The sequence below is a fragment of the Arachis ipaensis genome, chromosome B09, assembly GCF_000816755.2.
Source record: "Arachis ipaensis cultivar K30076 chromosome B09, Araip1.1, whole genome shotgun sequence".
Classification (NCBI taxonomy): domain Eukaryota; kingdom Viridiplantae; phylum Streptophyta; class Magnoliopsida; order Fabales; family Fabaceae; genus Arachis; species Arachis ipaensis.
Window position 1 is genome coordinate 136819927 of NC_029793.2, and position 10797 is coordinate 136830723.

Below are 10797 nucleotides of genomic sequence, written 5' to 3' on the forward strand. Positions count from 1 at the left end.
TATGGATTGCTGTTAATGATATTATACAATTTTCAATCCTTTGTGCATTTTTTTAATCAGTATTATATTTGAGTCAATAGACATCTTTTACTCCATTTTTTTGGGTTCACGTCGGTTGGTGCAGCTTCTTCGATTTATTATTTATTGCTAAAAGATGTTTTTGTAATGGATGGCTACCTTTGACCTGCTCCTTGACCAGGGAGTATTCCAGCAAATATTTTTAACAAATCGTGTCATTTATGCAGCAAATCTTTGAGTTTGATGAAGATAGTGACGGGATTATAAAAAAAATATTTTGAAAAGTATGAGGAAGTCCTGGAAAGATACAAGGCTGAGGTTGTATGATGATTACTACGAGCCAACATTGTCGACTGAAGAAAATATCGAGAACCGTCCGCCGGGAATTGATCGAGATCACTGGAGATGGTACCTTGATTATCGTGCCAAACCTGAGACGAAGGTAAAAATAGTATTTATATTGGTATAATATAGTACAATCACCTTTGCATTGTGTCTTTTTTAAAACAGTTTCTAATCCCCGTTTATCTCTGATGGACCAATAGGAGAAGTGCAGGAAAAACGCGATAAATCGATCAAAACAGCTGTATACCCACACTGGTGGTTCGAAAAGCCTAGCTCGGCGGAGGGAAGAAGAGGTAGTGTACTTTTTTATTCACTCTTCGTTTTTGTACTGCTTTGCATAATTCAATCCTTGGACTATCTCTGTGTCTACATTCTCCCTGATTAGTCGATTTCGGTGATGGATTAAACTTTGTTATTTCAGTCAGAACAAGAAGGAAGGATAGTCAGTAGAGGGGAGTTATGGATCAAGGTTCACAAAAGAAGGGATGGCTCTTATATTAATGATGAGGCAAGAGAAATTGGTGTAAGTACAACTTAATATGATTAGTCATCAAAATTATGATATCTAATGCATCCATAGTTCATTGCTGCTTTTTAGTTGCCCATTCCTTATGTGCTGAGCTGAAAATAAGTTGTGGGTTTCTTTTCATTCAATGTCTACAAAATATCTGTATGACCGAAAAGGTTCTTTATTTGGGCAGAAATTTTGTTAATTGCTTTATGAATAATGATGTTTTAATAGCTCTAATTATTTGTTTCAAAATATATATATGTAACACATGATTAGGAGCAATTAGTCAAAATTACTATAATACTAGTATTGAATTATTTCTTTGCCCATTTTATTTATTTATTTATTTATGTATTTATACATTTACTTAAATGAGCGATATTCAGAGAGCTTGTAATAGGTATTAAGTTTAATAATAGAGCGAGAACAATAGAAGTTTGGAATCCAAGTTTAGTAATAGAGGACGAACAGTATAAGTCTTGGAATCCAGGGAATTCTGAATGATGAAAACTATAGCGTACTTGGGTGTCTTGTGGTTGCTCAAATTGATTTTGTGATAGAACTGGAATCCAATCCATTCAAAAGTATTCTCTACTCTCACTTCAGATGTATATCCCTATGCATGCTTATGCTTATCGTGTGCCTCAAATATAAACTCAGTTTAAGTTTTAATTAAGTTGAATGTTCTTGAATCGGATCCATATTGTTATTTTATGTCTGTAGGAAAGACTTCTGGAGATTGAGCAACAGGATGAGTCATCTAGAGTATTGTCCCAAAATGATTCCATTGCTCAGGTTTTCGGAAGAGAGAAATCGGGTAGAGTGCGTGGAGTGGGTTTTGGACCGACTCCTAGTCAACTCTTTGGTACAAATTTGCAACCGTCAGTAAACAGAGTACAAGTAGAGGAGACGCAAAGGAAGCTGAATGAACTACAGACAGAACTGGAAGCCAAGAAGTTGAAAAGGAAGGCGATGGAAGATGAAGCAGCAACAAACAAGAAAAGGATAAAGGTAATGGATAGTGCTTTAATTTATCTTTTTCAACGACAGGGTGAGGAGCTGCCACCAGAGATTGCTGCAGGGATGCTTTCAATGGAATGATATAGTAGAAAATAGTACTTTAGGATTGAAATTATTTTGGATTGATGCATACTTTTTTTTAGGTAGACTATGCAACTCTTAGCAAGAGATCTATTTTGTTGATATTTTGATAAATACATTGTGGTTTGCAGATATTTTTCTGGTTTTGTCACAAGTTTAGATTCTATCCATGAATACAATCACTCCTAAAATAATTAGAAATCCAAGGAACAAAACTTGATGATATTATTTTTAAATTTTATGTGATTTCATAAATAAAAACCCAAATTTTGCATCTCTTTTTTTTTTAATTTTTTTCTGAACTTGGCGGCGGTTCTAAACCACCAAAATGACTAAAAAAATAGGACAGTTGTATCGGGGATTGCGGCGGTTCGAAACTGCCTGTAAAGATATACACAAACCAGTCCTTAACTGCGGCGGTTGTAACATAGCCGCAAAATTCATTCAAACTTGCAAAAACTTAATTGATTGGCGGCAGTTTTAAAACCGCTGGTAACCAAGAAGACAATCGTAGAATTTAAATTTTGCGGCGGTTTTTTTAACCTATTCCGCGAAATGCATATTTAGTGGCGGTTATACCAGCGGTTGCTGGAAACCGCCGCTGAACTCACTCCCAGCGCTCATAACGAGGGCGGTCACCATAGCCGCCGGCAACATATTTTGCGGCGGTTTAAAACTGCCGCTAAAAGGAGAAAAAAGCGTCGCTAAGCTCCGCCTCTGCTGTAGTGGCTCCATTTCTTTCAGTAAATATACTAATTTAAATTTATATTTTATTGTGATTATTCTTATTCTTTGTCCCATTGTTTAATTATGTTTAAAAATAAACATAATAATCTATTTTATTTAATTAGAACTACGCTGATCTTATTTGATTTTAATAATAGAGTTGGTACAAAAAAAGTAATTCATACTTAATTAGTTTGATTAAAGATGCACAAAAAATTAAAAGTTTAAGTAAGAAGATGTAGATGCTATGTTCATAAAAATTGTTTTTTTTTCCAATTATAACACATCTAAAAATATGATGTTATATATAAATTATTTTTGAAACACATCCAAAATTTAAAAGTTTAAATAAGAAGATATAGATGGTATGTTCATTAATTTTTTTTTAATTATAACACATCTAAAAATATGGTGTTATATATAAATTATTTTTGAAACACATCCAAAATCATAAATTCTAGCATTTAAATATAAACGCTAAAAATACAATTAATCTCTTTTATGATTGTAATATTATTTTATTATTAGTTAGATTTATTCGTTACTTATTTGAACATTAATGTTTTTAAAATTATTAAAATCAATAATTAAGTTAAATGTGAGTTTTCAATGTGCGCCGCTGAGTTTTCGATGTGAGCCTCTGGGATTTGGATGTGGGAAAAATGTGACTTCTCTACTTCTATGAGTGTTTTGTATGGGTTTAGTTAATAATTAGATGGTTTAAAGTTTATTTTAGAATTTTAAAATAAAATTTTGAATTTTGAATAATTTGATTTTTAGATGTGTATTTAAATTATAATATATTAATAACTAAATATACTAAATCTAAAACAAAAATTTAAAATTTAAGTTTTAAATTTTAAATTTCAGTTTTATTTATTTTATATTTTGGATGTGTATTTAATTTTAAAAAGACACTAAATCTATTCATAATTTTTAGATGTGTTTGTTTTATTTTTTTTAAATTATTGTAATAAAAGGCTGAATAGTGTACCATTTATAAAGGATACCTAGTTGAACTGTTTTAAATTTTAAATTTAGAGTAAGATGCACTTGATCAATTTGAATTTGTTTGTTTTTTAATTTTCCACAATTTAAAATTGAATTTCTTACTTCATTCTTACCTACTCTTGAAGTTACTTATTAAAAAAAATAACTATCTATACCATAAAAGTTGCATACGCTGTTAAAATTATGGCCTAAAATTATTCATAAAAGAACAAAACTAATTTTGTATCTATAAAAAATGAGTATCGTCTGAAAATTTAATCGAATGCTAAATTTTAGTTGACTCTGTTAAAAATTATCTAAATTTCTTAAATTATCATTCTCATCTCTACCTACAACAACATCTCCTTCATACCTCCTCTCTCATCATCATCAAATCGCTCTTATCATTAATATTATCATCTTCATTGTCAACCAACATAGTTTCTCCCCTCTACCACCACCACTGCCATCCCTCTCAACCCTTTCCATTTTATCACCCACTGCGACAGCTCAAGTCGTCCTTCACCAGATGCAACTTCAATCTTTTCTCAATAACTTTCCCACCACCTCCTCCACCTCCAACTCCATCATCATACCTTCCATCTTTGTCACAGTTGTCGCAATAACCACAATGACTAAACTTTCACTGAGATTTGAATCTAACTCAATCTGAAGCACAATGTGAGGTACGAGAAGCTTTTGGATCCCCTGAGCCTGGCGGATTATAAGCTAGCCATAGTTTATTGTCGCCCCGCCGTGGTCTTCTACTTTAATTTGTCTGTCTTTGCTTTATTATGCTCTTCTCCATCGTGGCTTTGCAACTTTTCGACTTTTCTTACTACGTTGATAGGTTTTTTTCTTAAATTTATCATTTTGATTCAGGAAATTAGGGCTCTAATCCTTGTTCCATATTCCTAATTTCTTTTAACACTACTTGTATCCAAATGAGGTATTTAAAATTTACAGTTTCAATATATTCCTTTCATTTAATTTTCAGTTTTTAATTGGTCAGTAGTGTTGGTTATGTCGGCAATATTAGTGATAGTGATAGCGGTGGTGGTGTGATAATGTTAAAAAATATTAATATGATGGTAATGTGGTTATGATAGTCGAACATTTAGGAAAAAAAGAGAAAAGTTAAAGAAGAAGATGATGGTAACGGTGAAATGGTTTAATGGTGAGAGAGAAGTTATGGGAGTAAGGATGGCAAAACAAATCCATACCCGTGGGAATTGGGAATTACCCACGACGGGAAGGTTAATAGAAACCCGCAAAATTTCCACAGGGACTGGGACCTATCCCCACGAATAAATAGGACGAGTCGGGGATTGAGATACTTGTCCCACGATGACTCGTGAAAAAAATTTACTTAAATGTCCTTGTATATATATTGTGTAAGTAGATCTAATTCATTTTATTTTAATTTATATGTTGAAAATTTTTTATGTATGTTATTATGTTAAATTTGTGTTTGATTTTATCTATTTGGTTAAATTGTATACGATCTTATTATGGTTATGTTAATTTTTTTAAAAAAAAATAAAACTTAATAGAAAAACAACCAAATCTACCCATGAAAAATACAAATGCTGACAAAACTACCCATGTAAGATCAAAATAGACTTTCTACTCATGAAAGATTGGATCCATTTGTCAAAACTACTCAAACGTCAAATGCTCCTCAACAACGTTAGCTGAGAGTCTAATGTGGCCCGTTTAGTTTTGAAGTGGCATTTTATTTTTGTTTTTCATTTATTTAAATTATATACAACAAGGGTATAGTAGAGAAATCAGAAAGTTGGGGCTTACGGTTATATTCCCCTTCAGATGAACCATTGTTATTTCTTCCCAAATTAAACTTTCTTCCCAAATTAAAAACCCTAACATGTTTAGGCGCAGCAAAGGTAACCATTGTTCTTCGGGTGGTAGCTTCAATGGAGATGGGGCTTTGTCTTCCATGAGCAATCAAGAGAAAAATCTTTGTGGGAGATGTTTCTGTGGATAGAGTGTGGTGCTACTGCAATCTGGAACATTGACAAATCCTGGGAGATGGTTTGGTCGTTGTCTCCTATGGAAGGTAAGACATTTTATTTCCAAGTAATTTTATGAGAAAACCCATTTGAAGGCTATCTTATTGTTCTCTCTTTTGATGTAGATAATAGACTGCAAGTATTTTGTATAAAGAACTAGGTGTTTATTGGGACTATTTTTATTGTTTATTGATGTTTTTAGGGTACAATTTGTTGCAATTAATAAAAAACTAGGTGTATATTTATGAATATATTGACAAACATTTTGTAATAGAGAAACTTTTTGCATCATTATTTATCTTTTATTTTAGGTGAATTTACAGACAATTTATAGCAACAAACTTTTTTGTATCACACATTTGTGTTAAAGAAGTTATACGTTTTCTTGATAGAAGTTTTTTTTGACAATTTTAATCGTAAATATTTTAAAATTTTTCAAAAGTAACCAAAGAGGAGAAGGATGTGGTGAGTTTGGATTAAGAGGAGATGACTAGGAAGGAAGAGGCCTCCTAACGTTTCTTTTGTGATACTTTTTTTTTTTATATATAGTTGGTAGTCCTAATAACAGATGAAGTTAGTGGCCTAGTTGGTGGAGATATAATTGGAATTGACACTAGTTTCAAGTTATTCACAGTGACCTGCTAAAAAAATGTCAACATTTAAGATGCCATATTTTAAAATAATTAAACTACTTATTGGTTGCTTAGTTACTGAATTACTCAAATATTTACCTCATTTGCTGCTACCTCAGTGTCTGCCTCCTCTAATGTCTTTTTTCAATGCATCTCTTGCTCCTTCACAGTCTATTTATCTAAAGCATCAACAACTGCACCATGCTCTGTTGTTGTTGTAGCTTGGCCTTGCAGCCCTTCTCCAGATGTTGCTGCATCTCCCCTTGCTATTGCCTCCTTTTTTCTATCATATTTCTTACTATTATGTCCAGTATGAACAAAAACAAAATGACAAATTACCAATTCTAACACATCTACATATATAAATGCAACGACTTGATGGAACAACTATGAATACATTATACCTTGAAACAGTATTTGTAAGTGATAGGACCATATCTTTTCTTTGTTCTATGGGGATCGGGGTTTATTCTAGGACCATCCCTATTGGTATCTCATTTTTTGGTAGGTCTTCCAATTGGTTTCCTATAAATTTGAGGCAGTATGGGTGTGTATCCTCCTGTTTTCCAATATTTTTGGCTTGGTATAGGCTGAACAGTTCATTAATACGCTGCGATATATGCTCCCATTGTCAGCCAGTTGTGTGCATACGCTTTAGGCCTCTGATTTCGGTATGCAATGGCAGTACACACATGCTTACATGGTAGGCGAGTTAGCTGCCATATCCTGCAGCTACAAGTTTTCTTGCCCAAATCAACACTGACCTTCATCAGTAACTTCAGATAGGTTTCTTTTGTTATCCCCGAAAGGAAATGGCCTCCAATAATTTATTTCTCTCTTATCTCTTTTCTCTTTCCAGTCTACTCTGCTGAACTGGTGTAAGTCTACCCACATAACCCACTACCGTCTTCTTATTTCTTGCTAAAATTCTCATTACATAACCCTTAACCTCCTCCAGTATTGTGATAATTGACTTTTCCCTCATCTTCTTTATATTTTCATTGAAAGTTTTGCAATTGTTATTTGTCAAGTTGTCCACTTTAGGGTACTCACTAAAGTGAAATTTGGACCATTGTTGAGGGCTAATCTTATTCAAATACTCTCAACCCTGTGATTTAGCCGTTTAAGTCTATCCATTGCCGCTGTGAATGCTTGAAGAGTAGTAGATTTGGCACAAGCCCACATTGCTGCTTTCATTTTCTTATCCTTCCATTACTTCCTAAAATTCTCCCATATATGCATGGCACAATATCTATGATGAGCATTAGACATGATATCTTGCACGGCTGGAATAAGACCCTGACACACAAACATAATTAATAATATAGCAAGTAGAATGAAGGAAAGCCTATCATAACAAATAAATAAATAAATAACAACGAATATGAATTAATGATGACAAAATAAACAACACACAACTAAATTGTCTACTTACCTTTTGCATATCTGACATTAAGTTGAATCCGTTAACTCTATGATCACCAAGATCATCTTACAGGAGCTCCAAAAACCACTGCCATCTGTCCTTATTTTCGGACTTCACAATTGCATAAGCTATGAAAAAAATACGATTATTGGCGTCTTTGCCAATCATAGTAAGAAACTGCCCCCATAATAACCTCTCAAAAAAGTTCCATCTAGCCTAATAAAAGGTCTGCATCCCTCTAAACAAAACCCCTTTTACATGCGTCCAAACAAAGATAAATTCTCTTGAAAATAAAACTTTGTAAATCAGCCATAGGAGTTGTATGTATCTTAACTGTTGATCATGGATTAGTTCTCAATATCTCATTGGCATGATTGCACAGCCTTGCATATTGACAGCCTTTGAACCCTCAATTTGCTCCCTTGCCTTAGCCATTGACCTATAGATCTTTCTCTCATTGACAAGGACATCATATTCTTTCTTAAAAAAGTTTTTGTCTTTTTAACAGTCATCTCAGGATGATTCTAAAGCTTTTCCTCCAATTCATCTACCACCCATTTTTCATCAGCAGTTTGCAGTGCATCTTTCTCTCGCAAGTGTGCTCATTTACGAAAGTCTTCACTTGATAACTTGCTGAAAAACTTCTTTTAGCACAATATATTTTCCATGGACAATTTTTATCATCACATATGGCCTTGGATCCCTCCAAATATATCCTTTGAAAGAAAATATTTCTCTCTAGATTTATGTTGAACTTTTGCACATTTTTTAACTGTGTAAGTGTCTCAAACTCCATTTTTAACTCCAAGCGAACCTATCTAACAGGGACATCTACATTGCCCTGGGAAAACACCGGAACTTTACCATCAGATTCACTTGCATGGCTTTGCAAGTCCTCAGACTCGTAAGAATGGTTCCCCGCATCCTCATCTGGGTAGTCTTCCTTATCAACCGGAATAAAAATTGATGGAGGTCGTGATGGATCAGCATTCGATACAAAGGCTTGGCCAATGGGGGAGGTCTTTTGTGGATCTTTTTTTTCTAACCTTCTTACTTCCAGACACATCTTCTTCATTGCTATTGTTTTGGCCTTCCAGAGCATTGACAGTCACAGACGGTAGTGTGGGTTGTGCCATGGTTTCTAACTGTGAGAGAGGATCAATGTGGAGAATTGGTACATATTGAGTTAGGTATTCAGCTGGTGGAACCTCCCCAGAGGTCGGATTCGTAGTGGATCTAGGTGAGTTGTGGTTGGGACCTTGGGATAATGTAGTACCAGAACCCAAACTGTGAAATTCAGTAGAGTTGGAAGCTACTGGATTAGTTTTGGTGTAGTAGATTCTACAGACTTTGGCTTCTGAGGTGGGTTTAGATTAGTATGTTCATGTGGTTGGGAAGGTGTTTGTGGAGGTTGGAAAACGATATTAGCCGTATGAGGGTTTCTCATAGAGTTCTCAACAGGTTGGTCGTTGGTTTCAGAATTGGGAGCAAGGCTAACTGAACTTTGGCTAGGTTTATTTTGGGCCTTGTCAACTTCTTGGGCCTGATCCTCTTTATCAGCATCTTCTACAACAACTGGCTCACTAACTGGGTGTTCTGTATATAATTCAACTCTGTTCTCATTCTTCACAATAGCTTTATACATCCTTACAATATCCAAATCAAACGTCAAAATTCTCAATCCATCATCCATATCCGTCCTAGACTATAGCCAATAAAAGTCATATATCAAAGGATAACATATGTCCTTAAGTAGGTCATTGATGAAAAACCCATTAAGTGTATCAACATTTACTCTTTGCATTTTAGTAGTTTCATCGTCTACATATGACAACTTTCTATCTGATCCCCTTTGAAGTCTTCCTTTATGGTGAATTACTAATGTGATATGTATTGTGGTGACCATTTTTGCAGAAACAACAATAAAAAATAAAACTCTAACATCAATAATTTTATGGAACTACACAGCTAAAGCACAAATTTTAAGTTTTATAACATCACATCATTACTAATATTAGTGCAGTAGAATATCCATATAAGAACCACAAATAATTATATATATTTAATTAGTGCATTCATCTTATATACTTTATATTCTCAGTCAATTATCCATTAATAATATATAAGGAAAGTTAGTGATTAGTACAATGATGTTATCCATTGATCATATGTGATTACTTCATCAATGTATTATTTCAATTATCCTATTGAGCAAATAGGCATGACAACGGGTACCCACGGGGCGGGGACATGCCTTCCCCCAGCCCCCCGCCTCCATATTTAGTCTTTGTCCCTGTCCCATCCCTGCGATGGGTAACGGAGACTCCGTATCCGCCGGAGACTGGAAACTCCAGGATATTCATAGATTTTTAAAAAATTAAAAAATTAAAAAAAATTGAAAAAAAAAATCTTAGAACCATATATACATAATCACATAAATAACAAAAAATCTCAGAACCAGATAGAATATACTCACAAAAATGTAGAAATCACAAAATTTCATAAAAATAATTACATAAATAATAAGAAATCTCATAAATATAATCAAAGAAAATCTTAGAAATCACAAATCTCATAACTATAATCACATTAATAACAAGAAATCTCAAAAATATAATCACATTAATAACAATAACTTACATTAAATCACAAAATCTCATAACCAGAGGCACATAATCACATTAAAGTAAACGAAAATTAAAAAAAGTTAAACCCTAACTTACCGAGAAGAGGATCTAGACGGCAAGATGCTCTAGATGGCGGCGAGGAAGCTCTGGACGCGAGGGCACTCTGGCGGCGAGGAGGACGAAGACAGCGACATTTCTTCCTCAGCTGGGTCAGGTGGTGATGCCAGTCAGATAAAGGGTTTGTTCTTTGTTGAAGGTTGAGCCTTGAGAGACACTGAGAAGAGAGAACCGAGGGAGGAGGGAGCGCCGAAGGGATTAGGGTTCTACAGCAGGGCCTTCAACAATTCATTATATATATGGTAGGGACATTTGAGTAATTTTACATATACGA

At 34.1% G+C, this 10797-nt stretch overlaps 1 protein-coding gene and 1 long non-coding RNA gene across 3 annotated transcripts; one reads left to right on the plus strand and one right to left on the minus strand.

Moving 5' to 3' along the window:
- On the plus strand, nucleotides 305–1975 carry LOC110266963. Its single transcript, XM_021112061.1, has 3 exons — nucleotides 305–460; nucleotides 785–886; nucleotides 1598–1975. The coding sequence occupies exons 1-3, from the start codon at nucleotides 305–307 to the stop codon at nucleotides 1973–1975; spliced, it is 636 nt and encodes a 211-aa protein (XP_020967720.1).
- On the minus strand, nucleotides 6266–10711 carry LOC110266305. Of its 2 annotated transcripts, none has more exons than XR_002353554.1 (2): nucleotides 10503–10711; nucleotides 6266–7652 (listed from the first exon to the last, which is right to left on the minus strand). It is a non-coding gene; the product is annotated as an uncharacterized LOC110266305 (long non-coding RNA). The 2 variants fall into 2 exon arrangements; XR_002353553.1 differs by lacking the exon at nucleotides 10503–10711 and adding an exon at nucleotides 7789–9689.

Bases quoted from the DNA above. Each gene is read 5' to 3' on its own strand.
- LOC110266963 (XM_021112061.1), top strand. From the start codon at position 305: ATGAGGAAGTCCTGGAAAGATACAAGGCTGAGGTTGTATGATGATTAC. The intron at 461-784 runs GTAAAAATAGTA...TTGTTATTTCAG, and splicing joins GTGCCAAACCTGAGACGAAG to TCAGAACAAGAAGGAAGGAT. The intron at 887-1,597 runs GTAAGTACAACT...TTATGTCTGTAG, and splicing joins ATGAGGCAAGAGAAATTGGT to GAAAGACTTCTGGAGATTGA.